The sequence below is a fragment of the Euleptes europaea genome, chromosome 7 (genome assembly GCF_029931775.1).
Source record: "Euleptes europaea isolate rEulEur1 chromosome 7, rEulEur1.hap1, whole genome shotgun sequence".
Taxonomy (NCBI): Eukaryota; Metazoa; Chordata; class Lepidosauria; order Squamata; family Sphaerodactylidae; genus Euleptes; species Euleptes europaea.
This window is the reverse complement of record NC_079318.1, coordinates 99,154,192-99,176,685: the sequence shown is the minus strand read 5'-3', so window position 1 is coordinate 99,176,685 and position 22,494 is coordinate 99,154,192. Positions and strand designations below refer to the sequence as shown.

Here is a 22,494-nt window from a genome sequence, read left to right as displayed (position 1 = left end):
ATGGAGGGGGAACACCTAGGAAACTGGGCCAGATGCCAAGGAGGGAGAGAGCGAGAGCTACACATTGCTCTCAACTTGCACTCTCTCCAAAGTGAAAGTTGCAGGCAGCAGAAGAAAAATGCTTCCCCGCTCATAGTTCTCCCACAAGCGGGGCCGTTTTTGCATGCTCCCCCACAGCAAAGATAAGGAGTCACCTCCAGGCAAGTAGGTGAGGAAGAGGAGGCTCCTGTTCCTTGTGGCCAATGAGGCTGTGCCGCCCGAGAGGTTAGGAAAGAAAATTCCGTCGCCCCCAAACTGGCACGCACTCCCTTGCCAAGGCTGACTTCTGGGGAAGAAGAAGAGTTGGTTTTTAATATGCCGATTTTCTCAACCTTTTAAGGAGAATCAAACCGCTTTACCTTCTTCTCCCCACAACAGACACCTTGTGGTGGGGCTGAGAGAGTTCGGAGAGAACTGTGACTAGCCCAAGGTCACCCAGCTGGCTTCATGTGGAGGAGTGGGGGAATCGAACCCAGTTCTTCAGGTTAGAGTCCGCCACTCATGTGGAAGAGCAGGGATTCGAACCCGGTTCACCCGATTAGAGTCCACTGCTCATGTGGAGGAGCAGGGAATCGAACCTGGTTCTTCAGATTAGAGTCCACTGCTCCTAACCACTACACCACGCTGGCTCAATGGGGAGATTTTAAAATAAAAGCAGCTTTTGGCTAGAAACCCCCCAAAACACACAGCTTTGGTATCCTGAGAAGGAATGAGGAGGCACGAACCAGCATAGAAGAACTGCATATTTTCAGAATTCTTAGTCAAATAGAACCTATATTTAAGTAACAGGGCTTTTCCCCCCCCATTGAAAAAGTGTATTAAATTAAATGTTGAGATTAAATTAGTTTTGAGATGCTCTCTTGAATAACGTCCTGGCTCCATGCAACCAACCGAACGTAGGTGAGCCGGCCTTTCCGAAGAAGCCTTCCTTTCCCAGGGTGAGGAGCAGAATTCCTTGACTCTCTTCTCTTCTCTTCTCTTCTCTTCTCTTCTCTTCTCTTCTCTTCTCTTCTCTTCTCTTCTCTTCTCTTCTCTTCTCTTCTCTTCTCAGTACAGCACATCTTCCCAAACCGTTCATGCACGCATGCACACACAAACACACACACAGACACCCCACACTCAATCTTCACCTCCAGACGTGCCTGGATAGAACCCCAAGATGTCTGCCAAGAGACCTCCATTTGCCCCGGTAGAGTGTCCACATGTGCCACGCACCCCTCGGACACAAAATGGCACATGCAACCAGGACCCTGGGAAATTTATTGCCGAAGTGGAAGGAAGCAAAAATAATGACACCCCCCTCACTGCAAAAATACACATGCACAGGCATACACACACAAGCGGAGGGTTAGATTTCATGATGCTAAAAATGGCCATGAAGAGAGAATTGGCTCCGTGTCCTTTGGGAGCAGTTCACGAGTGTGCCATGGCGCTCCGTCACAGGAACTACAATTCCCATCAGAGGAGAAGTCTCTAGTGTGATAAGTGGGCATTTTCATAAGTGGCATAGAAGAGGGCCAAAGGCGCATTTCTCAAAATGTACAAACTCCCGTCAACGCTGTTTCGGGAAAATTTAAGCGGACCGGGTTGGATCCTGCCATGCTTTCCCCGGCACAAGGCTCCTTTGCCAGGGTGAAGCACCAGAGTCCGTGGCATGTACCGAGTTGTAACGAGGCCGCCACCAGACTCATTACTGCGGGGACCAATCCACCAGGAAGGTGTCCCTCTTGCTGAAAGGACTCTCGCAGGACAATGTCCGCGGGCTTGCGTCCCGTAAATCAAATCTGTCTCTCGTTCTTTGGTCCTGCATCATCTGGGGTGAATTTTGCAGGAAGCGTAGAGGCCTTAAAGATCAACTCTTGCCTGCATCTTCTGCACAACTATCTTATCCCCCCCCCCAATTTCTGTATCTGACCCCAATGTCGTTATTCCCTGGCTCTGACCCCTTCTGAACTGTGTCACCCTCTATAGCGAAAGCTATCAAGGGGGTCATCTGAACCGAGGGCCTACAGCGATACCCCAGAAGGGTTGTGACCCAAATTTTGCCAACCCCAAAACTGTTGACTGCTTATAAGCTTCTATTCCTACAACCGAGCCCCTCCCCATTTATACCACCCACCCCCCCTGCTTTGAGCTAACCCCGGCACCAAACCCCATTTCATTCCTTCCTCGGCGAGTGGCTAAGAGTTTCTGCACGAGACACAGGGAACCACATCCAGAAACATACCGCGCGTTTCATCTCTGGAGTGAGGGGTTTCTACCCTTCCGCGCATGCATACACACACACTCACCCTGACCCACAATCACACCCCTGGTTGGAAAGTTTCCCTGAAATTGCAGCAGCCGAGTCACTTCTTCTCGGGGCTGTCCTCGCAGGAACGGGCCACGGCGATGCGGTTGAACTTCTCAAAGACGGCCTCTGCCGATAGCTTGGGCAGCCCCTGGTTGAGGGGGCACTCGTCCACCAGGCTGTTCATGGGCGTCGGAGGTAAGAGGGTGTCTTCGTCCCCCAAGAGGTCGTCTCCCAAGTGCTGGGATTTGGGGGGATCCTTCCGGCCTGCTGCACCCCTCTCCGGAGGGCAGCTATCGGCGCTGCCATGGGAGGCGTCCGTGGGCTCGGCTCTGGTCTTGCGGCAGGGCTGCATGGTGCCACCGTGGGCCCACCCCCTCAGGAAGCCTTTGACGATGGGGAGGACTTTCTTGCGAGAGGCGGCGGCGTTCCCCTGGGCGTAGGCGCAGATGGTGGGGTGCGGGCTCTCCAGCGGAGACAGACCGAGAGAGGGGTTGCTAGAATCCTCCAAGCTTTGGCACACCTACGAGGAAAACGAGAAGAAAAAAACATCCCAGGTGTCAGTGTGGCCGGTGTGTTTCAGGAGAGGAAGGAATGCGAGTTCTTTCCCTGGTCTGTTACAACAGTAAAAACTCAGTTTCCCCTGCAGTTTGATGGGGTTCTGATCCAAAAGGTCCATCTAGACCAGCATCCTGCCTCCAACAGCAGGCAGCCTTGGAGAAGCCCATAAAAAGGACATGAAAGCCACAGCCCTCCAGCATTGGTTAGTCCATTTTTTCACAACAATCTTGGCTAAGAGTTTGGGATGGGCCCAAGGCCATCCAGCAAGCTTCCATGGTAAAGTTGTGGGTTTGAACTCCAGTCGCCCAGGGTCCTAATCCACCGCTCTATCCACTACACCATATTGAGTAGTATTCAGGGATATACTGCCTCTGCAGCTGGAGGTTCTACCTGTCAATACAGACCACAAAAGAAATTTAACACGAACTTGATCACATGGTCAACACAGTGCAGGAGATGGCAAACTGGGCAGGGATGGGGGAGAGCTGGGTTCGAGTTGCATCTTGGGCACAGACAAACATTCTGCGCCCTTGGGCATCACAACGCACCATCCTCAGTTATCCTGGCCAGAAATCGCCAGAGTACCTGGTGACCAGTCTTCCAGGCCTAGCAGTGAAAGCCAAAGGGCGCTTACAAACTCACTGTAATTAAAAGTTGCCGGCAAATGGTAAATAAGAGAGGAAGAAGATGAATCAGTCGCAGCCCAAAATAGCTTTGTTTCTCAAAAGCCCGTGCCCAGAGTTCAGCTGGGCACAAAACTCCCAATCCCATGGGGAAAGAAGAAAACTAAATGAGAGCAAACCAGCCAGATTTCTAACCCTCATACCTACAAAGACAGGCTCGTAAATGTGAAGGCACAGAGGAGTGCGTGTTGGACTCTCAGAGGGCTGGATCCGAACGCGAGAGCAGCCCTGCGGGATCGAACCCAGCGCCTGCCTAGCCCAGCATCCCGATTCCAACACGAGTCCCAACCAGATGTCTCTGGCACACTCCCACGGGGGACACGACGAAAAATCGCCCGTCATCGCTGCTTCTCCATCACCAACTGGTATTCAGAGGTAGACTGCCTCTGAGTATGGAGGTTCCATTAAAACACTGCGGCTAACAGCTAGGTAAGGCTTCCGGCAAAGTGGGGTGTGAACACCCCCACTGGGCTAGAGGACGCGGAACAAATTATGCGAATCGAACCCCTGTGGCCAAATCAGCCTAATTTTTTTGGGGGGTGCACCAGTCAGCCACAAAGGGGCACAACATTCCCCCTCTTTTTAGAAAAAAATGAGGGTATCCATTGCTTCACGGGGCTGGATCCTGTGAAAGGCAGGGCTTCCCCTTGGCGCAAGAGGTTCTCCATCCCGGGCCGGCTCCTTGCGCCAGGGGAAAGCCCTGCCGTTTGTGGAACCAGGGTCACAGGATCCAACCCCAAATCCGTCCCCCACACACTCCTGCCCAAACCCCACCCCAGGATGAAAACCCACCCTGCAGCGGGCAGGGGCAGCTCTGCTCCCACTCGCCCCACGCCGCCTACCTGGCCGGGAGAGGACCCTGCGCCCAAGTCGGGGGTCTGGCGAAAAGGGCCAGGAGGAGAACCCCCTTCCCCGGTTCTCTTTTGCACCAGAGGTTTGCCAGCACCTCCTGCCTTTTTTCAGCCCTTGAGAGAGACGGGGGTCAGCTGAGGACAGAGGCCGCACGCGCCAGGCCTTGCCCGCCCTGAACTGTGACTCACAGCCCCTCTCGGGGGGCTTGGCATGGCTGCCACGGCAGCTGGTGCTCCGGGAAGGAACCAAGCTGGCAGCAGGAGGAGCAGCCAAAGCCCCGGGACTCTGCTGGCCGGTCCAGATAAATGGGAGGGGAGAAGGAAATTCAGCCGGCTTCTGGGAGAGATGGGGGAGCCGTCGGTTCGGCTGGGATCTGGGATCGAAACATCACTGGGGAGGGAGAGCTGAGGACTGCGAGGAGCCCCTGGGACGGCGGGGGGAGGCTCTGGGGCAGGTTCTCCGAGGTTGCTATGGAGGGAAAGGCAGTGCGGTGTAGTAGTAGTAGAAGAAGAAGAGTTTGCTTTTATATGCCGACTTTCTCTGCCACTCAAGGGAGACTCAAACCGGCTTACAACCACCTTCCCCTCCCCACAACAGACACCCTGTGAGGTAGGTGGGGCTGAGAGAGCTGTGACTAGCCCAAGGCCCCCCCAGCGGGCTTCGTGTGTAGGAGTGGGGAAGCCAACCCGGTTCACCAGATTAGCGTCCGCCGCTCATGTGGAGGAGCGGGGAATCGAACCCGGCTCTCAACATCAAACGCCACTGCTCCAAACCACCGCCCTTAACCACTACACCACGCTGGTGAAGCGAGGGGGTTCCCTTCCCACAGGCCAAAACAAACCCCCTCGTTGGCATTCACTGCAAGGGGACAGAGACTGGCAATCTTAGCAGCTGACCCATAAAAGCCGGGCACTCCGGGAAGGAAGCGGACGGGAGGTACTGAGAGATGAGCCAGCTGCCAACAGAGATTCACCCCCCCCTCTTTTCCAGTAACATCCCCTCTTTTGCCAGAAAGCTCACAGGGCAGGTGAGAGAGCCAAACCCAGTCTGTTCACACAGTGGCCAACCTGGTGCCTCTAGGAAGCCCACAAACAAGACAACTGCAGCAGCATTGATCCTGCCTGTGGTCCACAGCTCCTAATATATTCGGCATGCTCCTCTGATCCTGGAGAGGATATGTATGCAGCATGACTAGTATCCAGTTTAACTAGAAGCCATGGATAGCCCTCTCCTCCCTTAACAAGTCCACTCCCCTCTTCAAGCCCTCCAAGCTGGCAGCCATCAACACATCCTGGGGCAGGGAGTTCCCCAATTTAACTATGCATTGTGTGAAGAAATACTTCCTTTTATCCGTCTTGAATCTCTCACCCTCCAGCTTCAGCAGATGACCCCGTGTCCTAGCATTATGGGAGAGGGAGAAACGCTTCTCCCTGACCCCTCTCTCCACACCATGCATAATTTTATAGACCTCTATCATGTCCCCCCCTTAACCACCTTCTTTCCAAGCTAAACAGCCCTAAGCGTCTTAACCGCTCCCCATAGGGCAGTTGCTCCAGTCCCCTAATCATTTTGGTTGCTCTTTTCTGCACCTTCTCAAGCTCTGTAATATCCTTTTTCAGGTGTGGTGACCAGAACTGTACACGGTAGTCCAAGCGTGGTCTCACCATAGATTCTGTCCAAGAAAACAAACTGTTCAGCACCGAGAGGAGAACCAGAGTGGGATGATGCTTAGAGTGTCAGACTAGGATTTGGGAGACCCGCATCCAAACCCCCACTCTGTCACAGAAGCTCGTTGAGTGACCTTGGGCTAATCACACACTCTCAGCCTCTCCTACCTCACAGGGTTGTTGTGAGGATACAATGGAGGAGGAGAATGTAAGCCGCTTTGGGTTCCCACTGGGGAGAAAGACAAGGTATAAAGGAAGTAAATCACAGACTCACAGAATCATATTACCGTACTTAGTATGATACCAGACTCTATATTAACATAGAGACCATTTTTGATCTATGCCACTACAGCAGCAAGATTAATACATGCAGCAAAATGGAAATCATCAGAAGTGCCAGACAACAAGGACTGGATATTAAAAATGATGGATTTAGTGGAAATGGCAAAACTTACAGCTTCGATAAATCAAAATGAAAACTTTCAATTTGAGGGTGAATGGGAGGCATGGAGAAGTTACTGTGAAAATGAACTTCAAACGGGAAAGTTTAAGGGTTATCAATTAATCTAATCTATTTATTATTATGCAGTAAGATCTTTTAGTTGATTGGATATAATTATTGTAGCGTAATGGTAGATCTGGAAAAATTATATATTTATTAAACTGAAATAATAATAACATTTATTAGATATAATCAGGATTAGAATTTTATACAAAAGAGATTGCAACTTTATGATGAGATAGAGGGTGATGTAGGGGAAGTCCTCATAGTTGTTTAGTATATGTATGTATTTTCAACAAATGTTATTATGCTTTATATCTTATTTTGCCTTTTATTAATTGTTGAATTATAATGTTTATTATTCTTTTGAAAAAATAAAAAAAAATTATTTAAAAAAACAGAATCATAGAGCAGGAAGGGGCCATAGAGGCCATCTAGTCCAACCCCCTGCTTAATGCAGGATCAGCCTAGAGCATCCCTGACAAATAAATAAATACACGAGGGATCGAGAGGATCGAGTCTCGACTTGGGTTGCCCTCAGCAAAGCTGTGAATCATAGAATCATAGAGTTGGACGGGACCACAAGGGTCATCAAGTCCAACCCCCTGCACAATGCAAGAAATTCACAACTACCTCCCCCACACCCCTAGTGACCACAAGATGGCCAAGATGCCCTCCCTCTCATCATCTGCCTAAGGTCACAGAATCAGCATTGCTGACAGATGGCCATCTAACCTCTTCTTAAAAACCTCCAGGGAAGGAGCGCTTACCACCTCCCGAGGAAGCCTGTTCCACTGAGGAACCACTCGAACTCTTAGAAAATTCCTCCTAATGTCTAGACGGAAACTCTTTTGATTTAATTTCCGCCCGTTGGTTCTGGTCCGACCTTCTGGGGCAACAGAAAACAACTTGGCACCCTCCTCCATATGACAGGCCCTCACGTACTTGAAGGTGGTTATCATATCCCCTCTCAGTCTTCTCCTGAAGGGGAGGGGAAAATTTCGATCGGCAGCCACTGCCGGCCACTGCCACGAAACCCAGCCAGCCCAAGCACAATTATTCTCCAAGCAAAGGGTAAAATATTTATTTGGGGGTCATTGGAAAGCAAAAGCAAAACTGGAAAAAATGGAAACAGAAACCTTCCCGTAATACCCACCAGGGTCATGCACAGCCCCTCCTGTTTCATAAGCCCACTATGCTTGTGGATTCAGGGGAGGGGAGCCCTTTTAAGAGGCGTGAATTCTCCATTCCTTTGAGATTCATAAACCTATTTTTTTCCCCAAATTAAATCATTTACTTCTGCCAAAGAAAGACACTTCCATTGGGTGGCCTTTTCGCAAAGAGGCAATCCCAAAAATGCACCCTTGTGTCCATATATAGATATATAAATATAGATATTTCGATATATATCTATATTTAAATATAGATATATTTTTAAAAAACACTTCAAAGCTAAACATTGATTATCTTCACACACACACAGAGTTCATAGAGGGGCAGTATTATACTGCAAGAGCATATAACTACAACATAAAAACAACCTCACAGCCCCACCCTTCAAAACACCAAAGCCCTCCAAAACCACACTTTGGGGTGTGCCAAAAATTAAATATATATACAGTGTTAGCACAGGGATTGGCTTAGTTTATTTTTCCGTTTCCATTTTTTCTTTCTTTCTTGTTTGTGCACCTCCGTTCCCGAAAGACCGCTCTGGAAGCGTCGCAGATGTTCAACACCGTTAAGTTCCACTCCCGTAAATACGGAGCACCGCGGTCCCGGGAGAGATTCGAAAGAGGCGGATACTGGCCACCTCATATTGGGATAAGTTGGCAAAAATGGATTTTACTTTGTTATTTAGTGAGCTATAGAAAATAATTTTTTAAAGTAATATTAGAATTTAGATAATCAATAAATAAAGCTACCGGACACTTCTATGGAAGTCATGGTGATGGGTCACTTTTGGTGGGTGGGGGGAAAGGGTATTTTCTTTTGATGAATGTATTAAAAAATGAAATGTATTCAATATGTTATGTGAATACCCTTTTATATCTCTATATATATATATATTCTTTTTTTTCTTTTTTTTTGTATTGTAAAATTCAATAAAAAAATTATAAAAAAAAAAAAGAAAGAGGCGGATACTGTGAGCGGCCGCAGCCCCCCGCCCCGACATAATCCCCCCCTCCCAAACTGGGGCTCCACTTCTGCCATACGGGACCCCACCCTCCGCCAGACGTGACTCTGACCCTCCGTAAAAGTCACTCCAGTCTCAGAGCCCCTTCGCAGAAACAGCCGATGTAATTTGACATTAAAGCGGCTGGAAAATACTGAGGGCTGGAAACTTGGTGGTTTTTAAACAGCGTGGAAGAGATTTTCCTAGAAGCCCATCTTGCTCCCAGGAAACCCAAGTTCAAGTATAAGCCGGAGATTTTTAGACACACCCCATGTAAAAAGAACAGGAATATGGCATGCAAGAGAGAGAAAGACAGAGAGAGAAAGAAAAAGAGGGAGGGAATTAATGTGTCCATTAACAGCAAGATTTGGGTCCGACGGCACCTTAGAGACCGGCAGGATTTTGTGGGATATGAGCTTTCGAGAGTCAAAACTCCCTTCACCAGATTCACAGACAGGCACATTGGGAAAAGAACCGGCTGGGGATTTAAAACGAGGAAAAAAAGGAACGAGGATAGAGAAAGGGCTTTGCAAACGGTTTGATGAAAAACATAGGATTGTTTAAATATTTCATATCGCCTTTATTTTAAAGGCTGTTCTAATGAGCTTCGGAGAGTCCAAGCTCCCTTCGCCAGATTCGCAAACAGGCACATGGGGGGAAAGAACCCGCTGGGCATTTAAGACGAGAAAAAAAGGGACGAGGATAGCGGCAGGGCTTGGCAAACATCTCTGCTGGTTTCTATTCTCAGCTCATGGGGAGGGGGGTGGAAGCCCCCAAGAAATCATGTTCACAAGAAATCATGTTCACCAAGCGGAGGGGTGGGAAACCAACGAGCCGAAGGCGCCACTCACCTCCCATCCCCGGGGCCGGCCGGAGACCCTCTCCCGTCATCTGGCCAGATCTCCTGCGTCCTCTTCCGCCGCTCCGCCTGGCTGCTTGCGATCTCCGAAACCTTTGACCGTGGTTAATGAATGACGAGCCAGCGGAAGAGAGAGCATCTTGGGGGAGAAGGCGGTGTGGCGAAGGAGGGGGGCCCCTGCTGCGTGAGCATCGCCCTCCTCGCCTGGTGCTTCGGGGAAGCAATGAGGCCGGAGATGCTCCAGGTGCATGGACTGGGGGGTGGGGTGCAATTCCCCCTTCCGCCCCACTGGTGAGCCTTCAAGTAGGTAGGCAAAGGGGGCGCAGGACCGAATCTACCAGAGGGGACAAACTATCAAGATGCCGAGGAGACCAGCCATAGGGCAAGGAAGCAGGGATGCTGCAACAAACACTCAAATTTCGACTGTGAAATTTCATCCCCGAATAGGCTTGCCAACCTCCAGGTACTTAGCACGGGTAAAAGGTATACAAATACTCAGAGCCAGTTAACAAAATACAAAAATTATTATTAAGTGCTAGACAAAAGAGACAATATGAAGTGAATATTCTTAACAACTGTGACTAAGCAAAATACAATATGTACAAGGAATAAGTTATTTTCTGGGCAATAAAGTCCTCTTCTTAAAGATGATCCGTTTCAATGGTATGATTAATTTTCAGATATTAATCCAACAGGTATGGATCCACAGTATTTTAAATCAAGACATAGGGGGACGGCCGTTTCACCTTGGTTTCTTCAGCCCCATATTATTTCCTATATATAAATGTTAACATTAAAACATCCAAACCGGTTAGGTATAGGCACGGAGGTGCTTTTGTTTTGGCTTTGCTAACCTCCAGGTACTAGCTGGAGATCTCCTGCTATTACAACTGATCTCCAGCCGATAGAGAGCCGTTCCCCTGGAGAAAATGGCCGCTTTGGCAACTGGACTCTATGGCATTGAAGCCCCTCCTCTCCCTAAATCCTGCCCTCCTCAGGCTCTGCCCCCAAAATTTCTGCCGGTGGCGAAGAGAGATCTGGCAACCCTATACCTGAATACTAACTCTGGGGCAACCTTAGGCCCTCGCTCTTAATCGCTCTGCCTTGCCCCCACCCCTGCTGCATGGGCCTAGCAGCTCTGGACTACCTTACAGGGTCATTGTAAAGATTCCAGGGCGAAGATTCGAAGCACCCAATACGGATGGTGAGAAAAACAAGCGGCCAAAAATAGCCACTTGCAATGAACGAAAGGAGGCAAAATACCGTGACGGAGCAGCCTTTGGTGGTAGCATTAGGAAGAAAATATTTCTATCCTGCCTTCCTGTTCGACAGGTCCTACAAGCTCAAGTGAAAATCAATATGCATGTCTCAGAAATTGTGTACACAGGGTTGCCAACCTCCAGGTGGGGCCTGGAGATCTCCTGGAATTACAACCAATCTCCAGACGACAGAGATCAGTTCCCCGGGAGGAAATGTTTGCTTTGAAGGGTGGACTCTACGGCATTAAGCTCTGTTAAGGTCCTTTCCCTCCCCAGGCTCCACCCTAAAATCTCCAGGAATTTCCCAACCCAGAGTTGGCAAACCTATGTAACAGCAGATTATTCTTTAGAGGTTTTGAAGCAGAGGCTAGGTGGCCATCTGTCAGCAATGCTGATTATGGGAACTCAGGCAGATCACGAGAGGGAGGGCAGGAAGGGTTGCATCAGTGTTGGGCTCTCGTGGCCCTGTCTTACATGCCCAGGGTAATGCCAATCACCGGTCAGGAAGCAAGTTTCCTCCAGACCAGATTGGTCAGGGATCCTGGAGTGGTTTTTTGGGGGGACAAATTCTGGCCTGGAGTAGGGGGTCACTGGGGGTGTGGGGAGGAGGTAGTTGTGAATTCCCTGCAGGGGGCTGGACTAGATGACCCTGGTGATACAATCCAACTCTATAATTTTACTATTCTATGATCCTAAGCAGAGGTATGCCCTTTTAAGGCCACTGACTGCAGTGGGTTTCGAAGAGCACAACTCAGTTTAGGATGGCACTGTAAACCGCCTTGAAGACCTTGGGGGTGTGTGTGCAAAAATGATCCCAAAACATGCCAAATCAAATAAAAAGTCGATGGGAAAACCCTCCAGAGCAATCCAAGTCACCAAATATTCAGCCAACCCTCCCTACTTCGCGGAGGCAGGGCGGCTCCTCAGACCTTGGCGGTTTCCTCCCTTTTAAAACCTGATCTCAGCCCCCAACTTGCTAGGTGACCGCCCCACCCGCCAATAATACTCGCCTGCCGTACAGGGTTTTTGCACGCGTTGCAGCCAAACAAGGCACATGGATTGCTTTGGACTCTCAAAAGCAGCTACACACACACGCACGGTTTTATTGTCTGGCTGGCTGAGCAGGGCTTGAACCCAGGTCTCCGCCTTCCCAATACAATCGCTGCACCCTTCGAGCAACAAAACAAAACAAAACCAGTGGGTTCTAGATCGAATCAAGCCTGAACTGACCCTAGAAGCTAAAATGACTAAACTAAGGCTGTCGTACTTTGGCCACATTATGAGAAGACAAGAGTCACTGGAAAAGACAACCATGCTAGGAAAAGAGGAAGACCCAACAAGAGATGGATTGACTCCATCAAGGAAGCCACAGCCCTCAATTTGCAAGATCTGAGCAAGGGTGTTAAGGACAGGACATTTTGGAAGACATTGATTCATAGGGTCACCATGAGTCGGAAGCGACTTGACAGCACTTAACACCCACACCCTTCGAGCAATCTCCCATGTTCCACACCCCGTCCAAACGTCAGATACATGACTAGTAAGCCGCTATGCATTAAGTCAGGCATGATAGTGAGGGCAACTCATTCAATATCATGCGGCACATCCAGCAAGGACAATATTTTCAGCCTGAGGGCCGCGTCCAGGCCTCCAACCGCTTTGGAGGGCTCTGAGGTGGATGCAGGCTCTTTGCTCCCAGGCGAACCAGCGTCACAGCTAGAGCGGCGATCTCTAATCTGGAGAGCCGGGTATGTTTCCCTGCTCCTCCACATGAAGCCTGCTGGGTGATCTTGGGCCAGTCACAGTTCTCTCTGTACTCTCTCAACCCCACCTGCCTCACAGGGTGTCCGTGGTGGGAAGAAGAAGGTAAGACTATGAGACTCCTTAAAGGTAGAGGAAAGTGGGGTATAAAAACCAACTCTTCTTCTTTTTCTTCTTCTACTCTGAAAGTGGAATCAAGTTTTGACAGCCACCAACCTCAGATCTCCAGGACCACATCAGAGCTGAGCCCAGGGCTCTCGGGAGGAACTTCAGAACTGCCCAGAAATCTCACATTTTCTAGGGAAATCCTTGCCTGTCCTTTACCACAAGGCTGGCAAATGGGCTTACCGCTGTCTGGAGCGCCCCTTGCTGGCTGTACACAGCAAGCTGCCGGAAGGGCACATTCTTCTCGTTGAAGGAGATGGCCATCACAACCAGCACGTCGTAGCCTCTCTGTCGGCAGAAGGCGCACAAGTCTCGCTCCACATCTGGACGGCGCAAGAAGTCCTGAAGAGAGAGGGGAACGTTATGTGCAGCCAACACAAAAAGGCAATGCTCCGGTCATCTTCGGAGGCTGTTTTGGGTGCCCCTGCTAGCTGAGGCTCAATAGGTGGCAGTCCGAGAAAGGGCCTTCTCGGTGGTGGCTCCGAAACTTTGGAGCTCCTTCCCCAGGGAGATTCGTCTGTCTCCCTCTATCGGTGTCTGCCAGCAGCTGAAGACTGTTTTGTTTCGTTTGGCATCCCCCCAATAACCGTTACTGGCCCTCATCCCCGGCTTTGTGTGTTCTGGATTTATACGTTTTCATCGAGTTGTTTAAATATTGTATATCGACTTTATTTTAAAGGCTGTTTTAATGCCGTTAAACGTTTTAATTTTTTGTTGTTTGCAGCCTCGGGGACCCTATTTGGCTGGAAAGGTGGCACAGGCATGTTTTACATCAATAAAACAAATGTGTGTGTGTGTTAAGTGCCGTCAAGTCGCCTCCGACTCATGGCGACCCTATGAATGAAAGTCCTCCAAAATGTCCTATCTTTGACAGCCTTGCTCAGATCTTGCAAATTGAAGGCTGTGGCTTCCTTTATTGAGTCAATCCATCTCTTGTTGGGTCTTCCTCTTTTCCTGCTGCCCTCTACTTTTCCTAGTGTGATTGTCTTTTCCAGTGACTCTTGTCGTCTCATGATGTGACCAAAATACGACAGCCTCAGTTTAGTCATTTTAGCTTCTAGGGTCAGTTCAGGCTTGATTTGATCTATAACCCACTGATTTGTTTTTTTGGCAGTCCACGGAATCCGTAACCCTCTCCTCCAACACCACATTTCAAAGGAAATAAAACAAATAAAACACACAAAAATCTTCCGCTACCACTCAGTCATTCGACAGAACAGCCCTTTCCATCTCGGCCGCTGAAGTTCCAAAACCGTAAGCCACAAAAACAGGAAGCCAGATTTCACACCCACCTGCAAAGTCACATACACAGAGCTGAGGGCCACGACAACCTCTTTCCCAGAGACGGCTTTCAGGTCTTTCCTCAACATCTGGTCCGTCGTGAGCCCTGGGGGGGATTAGAGACCAAGCGTGAGGGACAGTTGCTTGCCAGGGGCCAGCCCCAAAAATCTTTGTTGGGGGAGAAGGCAGAGATGTGGGGGGCGAGCAACTCAAGTGGAACAGGGACCAGTGGTGGAGGGGAGGCCTTGCTTCGGATGACGAAAGGTCCCAGGTTCAATCCCTGGCAGCTCCAGTTAATGGAGCTCAGGAGGTGAGAAAGGCCACACTTCGTCTAAGACCCTGGAGAGCCAGTCAGAATAGAAAAGACAGAGCCAAACCAGGGGCAATTTCACCTGGAAAAGGGCTGTGGCTCAGTGGAAGAGCCTCTACTTGGCCTGCAGAAGGTCCCAGGTTCGATCCTCAGCATCTCCAGTTAAAGGATCAGGGGATAGGTAATGTGAGGGACCCCCACCTGAAACCCTGGAGAGCCGCTGCCAGTCTGAGTAGACAATACCGACCTTGATGGACCAAGGGTGTGGTTCAGCGCAATGCAGTTTCATGTGTGTTCATGCGCATGTTTCTCATTGAGATAAGAGTGGGACAGAGGGCAATATTGGGTCTCCAGGACCGGCGCTGGAAACAGAACCAGCCAAAGTCCAACCTGGAGCCCTCCAAAGCGAGCGGTGACCCAGAAATGGTGCTCTCTCCCATCGATCACTCTGAACGGCCCTTGAGCTCTTTCACCATTTTTGGGGTGTGCAGGTCTCCTCGCTGATGCTTACAAGTCAATGTTCCTGATAAATTGTTGTCCTGGGAATTAAGATCACCAGAAGAGACCCTCCTGACCATCCCATCAATCAAAGAAGCTTGTTTTGTGGGTACACAAGACAGGACATAAAAACATAGGAAAGGCCCTGCTGGATCAGACCCAGGCCCATCAAGTCCAGCAGTCTGTTCACACAGTGGCCAACCAGGTGCCTTCAGGAAGCCCACAAACAAGACGACTGCAGCAGCACCATCCTGCCTGTGTTCCACCGCACCCAAAATAATAGGCATGCTCCTCTGATACTAGAGAGAATAGGTATGCAGCATGACCAGTATCAATTCTAACTAATAGCCATTAATACCCCTTTCCTCCATGAACATGTCCACTCCCCTCTTAAAGCCCTCTTTTTTGGTGGCAGCCCCACAATTATGGAACAACCTCCTTAGGGAGGTGTGGCCAGTCCCCTCACTTCCAATATCTTTAGGACACAGTTTTATTAAGGACTGCAATTGATTAAAGCCGTCCTAAATGGGTGGTTTACAATTTTTGGTTTTGTGCATTTTTATGTACTCTATGTATTTTATTTATACCATATGCTGCCTTGCGCTCCTTAAGGAAGAAAGGCAGCTAATAAATGTTATAAATAAACAGATGTTATAAACAAACAGCCAGTGTGGTGTAGTGGTTAAGAGTGGTGGTTTGGAGCAGTGGACTCTGATCTGGAGAACCGGGTTGATTCCCCACTCCGCCACATGAGTGGTGGATGCTAATCTGGTGAACTGGATTTGTTTCCCCTCTCCTCCACACAAAGCCAGCTGGGTGACCTTGGGCTTGTCACAGCTCTGTTAGAGCTCTCTCAGCCCCATCTACCTCACAGGGTGTCTGTTGTGGGGAGGGGAAGGTGATTGTAAGCCGGTTTGAGTCTCCCTTAAGGGGTAGAGAAAGTCAGCATATAAAAACCAACTCTTCTTCTTAAATAAAAAAAGCAAATAAGCGTCTCTCGGGCCAGGTGAAAAGCTCCTGGGTCCTCTCCCCAGGATGTTGCTTGCCCATCTCTGGTATAGCAAATGCTTCTCATTCTGACATCGATTCCCCCGGGGGGCATCTCATGGATTACACCTTTTGTCTTCTGGAGACAACGTTCTTTGTCAGATGGAGATGTACCTGAGACATCAAACTTGGCGTTCTGCAGGGCCTCGAAGATGACACCTCTCGGGGGCAGATCCGGGAACTTTGATTCCAAGAGCGAAGCGAAATGAACGTCCTTGGGGGTCACTTTGCCAGCCTCGGGAGCCATGTTGACACAGTCGAGCACGATGGTACCTGCGGAACCAGCAACGAACCAGATGAGCAACTCCCAACAGCTCGGTCCAAAAAGGCAGTTAAGTTTGCAAGTTCACTGTTCCCAGTTGGTGGGTCAAATGCAGAAAGAAAACAAGAGAACCTGGGCCAGTCACGGTTCTCTCCAAACTCTCTCAGCCCCACCTCACAGGGTGTCTGTTGTGGGGAGGGGAAGGGAAGGGGATTGTAAGCCGGTATGATTCTTCCTTAAGTGGAAAGTCCGGCATATAAAAACCAACTCTTCTTCTTCCATTGTATTTTATTGTATATGTTGCTTCCCCCCCTGAGTCTCACACCGTCTTACAATCACCTTTATTAGATGTCTCATCCTATGGACTGCGTTGATTTACACTGTGTAATCCGCTTTGGGATTTTCTGGGACAAAGGTGGGCTATAAATACTCCTTAAAGGTAAAGAAAACCGGGGTATAAAAAACTAACTTTTCTTCTTCTTCTATTGGACACAATATGTTAAACAATGCAGTAATACGTAAGTAGAAAACAACGTCGTGAGAATGGGATAATAATTACAGCTGACAGATGGAACATAAATCCAATAAATAATAATAATAACAATAATTCATGCATTCACCACATTGTTTATTAGATGCCTCATCCTACGGACTGCATTGATTCACACTGCGTAATCCGCTTAGAGACTCCGGAACAAAGGCGGACTATAAATACCGTCAAGAAAATAAGTGAAGAAATAATTGTATGGGTGAAAGGATTCGTGAACTTTCAGTGTGATGTGAGCTGGGAAACGCAGGCATCAGTGACGGCGTTCTTCCTGCCCTATGGGAATAACCAAGGATCCAGGCCGGCGCGGGCAGCCGTGGGTCCCACCCCGATCCCAAAAGAGTGCAATCTAGCCATCTCTTTCTCTCAGGTCGCCACTGCTCTTACCGTGCAGGAGGGCTGCTGTCGTCTGGTCCAAAACCTCCACCGGGCCCTGCAGGATCTTCTCCGTTACCAGCGTGGCGCACGACCCCACCAATTCCGACGTGACCCTGCAGCGAGGGCCCCTCTCCCGTTCTAGGGGTCGGTGGTCTATCACCTCGACAACCACCTCCTCCAGAGCCACGTCCTGGCTGCGAAAAAGCAAACGACGTCCGCAAACGTCAGTAGGGTGGCATCCGGGACTCCAGTCCTACCCTGCCCTCGATATAGGGCTCATGAACCCACCCCATAAGAACATAACAAGAACACTGGATCAGACCAGTGGTCACAGATTCACAGGGTTGGAAGGGACCAATAGGGTCATCTAGTCCACCCCCCTGCACAATGCTGGAAATTCTCAACTGCCTCCCCGCCACACCCCCAGTGACCCCTGTTCCATGCCCAGAAGATTGGGGGGGGGAACCCTCCAGGATCCCTGGCCAATTTGGCCAGGAGGAAAGTTTCTTCCTGACCCCAAAGTGGTGATCAGCACTGCCCTAGGCATGTAAGAAAGGGCCACGAGAGCCAAACACTGAAACAACCCTTCCTGCCCTCCCTCTCATGATGTGCTTATCTAATCCAGTATCCTGCCTCACACAGGGGGCAACCAGAGATCCAACAGGGCACAGAGGCTCCTGGCACTGGGATTCAGAGGTTGACTGCCTCTGAACGGGGAGGTTCTCTTTAGTCCCCACGGCTGGCAGTTGCTGATTTATTTATTATTACACTTGTATCCCGCTCTCTATCCCAGCTGAAGCCAGGCACAGAGAGTCTAATAGACCGCCATGTATCTGAGTAATCCTCTTTCAAAGCTGTCCATATCCATGGCCAGAACGATGTCCTCTGGCAGCGAATTCCACATATGAATCACTCATTGAGTAAAGAACTATTTCCTTTTGTTCGTCCTGAACCCGCTGCCCATCGGCTTCACTGGATGCCTTCAAGTTCTAGTATTTCAGGAGAGGGAGAAAATATTTTTTCCGTCCACGCTCTCCGCCCCATGCACCCCACTGGCTTCCATTCCGATTCCCGGCGTCCGCAGCCTACCTCGGGAGGACGTGGTGGTCCACCAGCGTCAGAGAGAGGAGCCCGGCTCGGTGGAGAGCAAGGAGGTCGATCTCGTCTCGGAAGATAACGGAGCTCTCGGGGATCCACTGCTCCTTGAGGAGAAAGGTGCTCTCTGTCCGCAGGGGGAAGTCGGAGCGTGGGATGTTCAGGACTGGGACGAAGGCCGCCCGCTTGTCTGGAGACGTCTGTAGGATAACGCAAGAGATATTTTTTGACGCAAGAAGAGATTTACAAAGAGCAAACTGCTACCGTTGTCCAACCCATGGATACTTTCATTATATTTTATTAGATTTTTATTCCTCCCCCCGCTTTCCTGACCTAGTTTGAGTTCAGGGCGGATCACATCAACAATAACAACAATACGTTCAATTTAAAATACAACCCAACAAAATAGATTAAGTGTATAAAATCAACTTAAACAGAATATGACGGAGCTGTGGTCACAGCTGTAAATAATCCAGGACGGCGCTCGGCAAACACAGAATTCAGCATCCCGAGAATCGCAAATCTCATTTTTAAAAAGCAAGTTTCAGCACACGAACTAACATATAAACATTAAACATAATCATATTACTGCAATTTGATATGTAATAATAGATATATATAGATATATAAATGTAAAATGTGTGTATACACACACACACAATGCTTATAAGCTTGTTCATGTACTGAAATAAAACTTTAAAAAAAACTAAAAAGCAAATTTCTAGTCCCATAAGGCCATAAGAGGAGCCCTGCTGGATCAGACCCAGGCCCATCAAGTCCAGCCATCTGTTCACACAGTGGCCAACCAGGTGCCTCTAGGAAGCCCACAAACAAGGCGACTGCAGCAGCATTATCCTGCCTGTGTTACACAGCACCTAATGTAATAGGCCTGCTCCTCTGATCCTGGAGAGAATAGGTGTGCAGCATGACTAGCATCCCTTCTCCTCCATGAACATGTCCACTCCCCTCTTCAAGCCTTCCAAGTTGGCAGCCATCACCACATCCTGGGGCAGGGAGTTCCACAATTTAACCATGCGTTTGTGCATGCATGTCTAGGAAGCATGGAACTTCCAAACACTTCCTCCTGACCCAGGGAAAATGTGATGTCTTGTTAGGCCAGGGCTCCCCACCCTATTTAGGGATGTGGGGTCCCTCTTCACCACTGGCAGGAGATTTTTGGGGTGCAGCTAAGGAGGGCGGGGTTTGAGGAGAGACTTCAATGCCAAAGCAGCCATTTTCTCCAGGTGAATTGATCTCTATCGACTGGATATCAGTTGTAATAGCAGGAGATGTGAGCAGTGGGGTGCCTCAGGGATCTGTGTTGGGACTGGAGCTTTTCAACCTGTTCATCAATGACCTGGAGTTGGGGTTAAACAGTGAAGTAGCCAAGTTTGCAGATAACCAAATTATTTAGGGTGGTTAAAACAAAATCGGACTGTGAAGAGCTCCAGAAGGATCTCTGCATACTGGAAGAATGGGCATTAAAATGGCAAATGAGATTCAATGTGAGTAAGTGTAAAGTGATGCATATTGGGACAAAAAATCCCAACTTCACATATACACTGATGGGATCTGTGCTGGCAGCGACAGACCAAGAAAGGGATCTTGGGGTGGTAGTGGATAGCACAATGAAGATGTCAACCCAGTGTGTGGCTGCTGTAAAAAAGGCAAATTCCATGCTGGCCATAATTAGATGAGGAATAGAGAATAAAGCTGCTGATATCATACTGCCCTTGTTCAAATCTATGGTGAGACCACACTTGGAATACTGTGTACAGTTCTGGTCACCACACCTGAAAAAGGATATTGCAGAGCTTGAGAAGGTGCAGAAAAGCGCAACCATGAAGCTGGCTGAGTGACCTTGGGCCAGTCACTCTTTGTCTCCTCCTAGACTATCCCACAGGGTTGTTGTGAGAATAAAAACCACCATGAATTCATTGAAGGAAGGGCAGAATTTTTTAAAAGAATGTGACTGAAGCAAGGAAAACTTCATTGCTACAAGCCAGAGAGGTGTCAAACCCAGCCCGGCACCAGAAACAGCCAGGGAGGAAAAGGGAACGTTCCCACATGCACCCAAGACTGACGGCAACCAGAAACAGAGGCCAAGTGAAAAGCTGACCTTTGCAAAGAAGTAAGCAAGCGCTAGGGCAGACACCATGGAGTCCAGATCACACGCTTCGTTCCCCAGCACCACGTGGAGTTCCCGGTGGCTCTGGATGCACTCCTATTGAGGGAGAAAAAAGGGAACACCGAAAATAGAAATGCTCCGTATACCATCGAGCCCCACCTGGCTGGGAGCCAGATGTCATCTACCATATTTGCTACCCCTCCCAATTTAGCATCGTCTGCAAATTTAATAAGCATCCCCTCTAGTCCTTCGTCCAAATCATTTATAAAGATATTGAACAACACAGGGCCCAAGACAGATCCCTGAGGCACTCCACTAGTCACTCCTCTCCAAGTGGATGAGGAACCATTAACAAGCACGCTTTGGGGGCGATCGCCGATCAGTTACAGATCCACCTAACAGTAATAGGATCAAAATCACATTTTCCCAATTTGTCAACAAGAATATTAAGGGGAACCTTATCAAAAGCCTTACTGAATTCCCCTAATCCAGCAAGGTAGTAACTTTCTCAAAAAAGGAGATAAGATTAGTTTGACATGATTTGTTTTTGAGAAACCCATGCTGGCGAAGAAGAAGAAGGAAGAATTTCAATCAATGGAACTTTTCCACTTATAAAGGAAGGGAAAGCTGCACCCCCATTAGGTGCTATTTCACACAGTAGAGTATGAACTGGGGGGAACTGCAGAAGAGGGTGTAATCTCTATGTATAGGGGGGGAGATAGTGTTTGGGGGGGCTTGGGGGCTCTGAGCCCTACTTTGGTCACACCGCCCTTCAAAGTCTGTAGGGCCTCCCTGGCCTCTTGCGGGGACTGTGCCATCACGGAGGCCTATACCACACACCTTTCTGAATGTAGGAATTGGCACCGGAGGAAAGCACCAGAGGTAAGACCAAGCCCTACAAGGAAAGGCTGGGGGAGCTGGGGATGTTCAGTCTGGAGAAGAGGAGGTTGAGGGGGGACAGGATGGCTCTCTTCAAGTATCTGAAGGGCTGTCACTCAGAGGAGGGCAGGGGCTGTTCCTGTTGGCAGCAGAGGACAGGACTCTCAATAATGGGTTTAAATTGTGGGTGGAATGGTACTGGCTGGATGTTAAGGAAATGTTTTTTACAGTAAGAGTTGTTTGGCAGTGGACTCGGCTACCTAGAGGTGGTAAGCCCCCCCCCCCCCACTGGCAGTCTTTAAGCACAGGCTGGACAAACACTTGTCAGGGATGCTGTAGCCTGATCCTGCATTGAGCAGGGTGTTGGACTAGATGGCCTCTATGGACCCTTTCAACTCTATGATTCTAGGGACTCTTGGCATCAGCAAACACATGAAGCTGCCTTATACTGAATCAGACCCTTGGTCCATCAAAGTCAGTATTGTCTACTCAGACCGGCAGTGGATCTCCCAGGTCTCAGGCAGAGGTCTTTCCCATCACCTACTTGCCTGGTCCCTTTAACTAGAGATGCCAGGGATTGAACCTGGGATGCCAAGCAGATGCTCTACCACTGAGCCATGGCCCCTGTCCATGGCTTTCCAGGGTCTCAGGCAGGGGTCTTTCCCATCACCTACTTGCCTAGTCCCTTTAACTGGAGATGCCAGGGATTGAACCTGGGACCTTCTGCATATCAAGCAGATGCTCTACCACTGAGCCACAGTCCCTCCCCTGATCACATGAAGCTGCCTTATATTCAATCAGACCCTTGAGCCATCAAAGTCAGTGTTGCCAGCTCAGACCGGCAACGGCTCTCCATTGTCTCAGGCAGAGAGGGTCTCTCACATCACCTACTTGCCTAGTCCCTTTAACTGGAGATGCCGGGGATTGAACACATGAATTTTGGAGAAAGGCCGTCGAAACAGTGGGGCTTTCCTTGTCGGGATCCATTCCGTGCACCCCTTGGGATCCCCCTCCGAAAGGCCTCCGAGCTGTCTCCGGGCCTCTCTGCCCCCCCCCTCCCCTGCACATGTGTGCAGCGGCAGCAACCCCCGTTTCCCAGTTACGGTAAAATGTCCGCATCCATTTGCCAAAGTGCCCACGTAGATAAGCCAGCCCCGGATAATTGACTCTGATGGAAACTGACTGACCCGGGTAGCGGTACGGCTGGAGAAAACCGCAGCGTATGACTGCAAGGGAAGATGGAAATTAAAATTAGGGT

The 22,494-nt window shown here is 49.4% G+C and overlaps 1 protein-coding gene and 1 non-coding gene across 2 annotated transcripts; both read right to left on the bottom strand.

Moving 5' to 3' along the window:
• Positions 1–2,387: 2,387 nt before the first annotated feature.
• Positions 2,388–21,175, bottom strand: PRUNE1 (prune exopolyphosphatase 1). Its single transcript, XM_056853544.1, has 8 exons — positions 21,113–21,175; positions 20,349–20,453; positions 18,224–18,429; positions 17,144–17,328; positions 16,062–16,220; positions 14,104–14,198; positions 12,995–13,153; positions 2,388–2,852 (listed from the first exon to the last, which is right to left on the bottom strand). The coding sequence occupies exons 1-8, from the start codon at positions 21,173–21,175 to the stop codon at positions 2,388–2,390; spliced, it is 1,437 nt and encodes a 478-aa protein (XP_056709522.1).
• Positions 21,176–21,928: 753 nt separating this feature from the next.
• Positions 21,929–22,003, bottom strand: TRNAI-GAU (transfer RNA isoleucine (anticodon GAU)). The gene has a single exon. It is a non-coding gene; the product is annotated as a tRNA-Ile (tRNA).
• Positions 22,004–22,494: the final 491 nt, after the last annotated feature.

What these genes read in the sequence shown, in the direction of transcription:
- PRUNE1 (XM_056853544.1), bottom strand. Translation starts at nt 21,175, where the DNA reads ATGGCACAGTCCCCGCAAGAGGCCAGGGAGGCCCTACAGACTTTGAAG. An exon ending in GACAGCAGCCCTCCTGCACG is followed by an intron (nt 16,221 to 17,143) that starts GTAAGAGCAGTG and finishes CTGGTTCCGCAG; the next exon opens with GTACCATCGTGCTCGACTGT. An exon ending in CTGTGTATGTGACTTTGCAG is followed by an intron (nt 13,154 to 14,103) that starts GTGGGTGTGAAA and finishes CTCTCTCTTCAG; the next exon opens with GACTTCTTGCGCCGTCCAGA.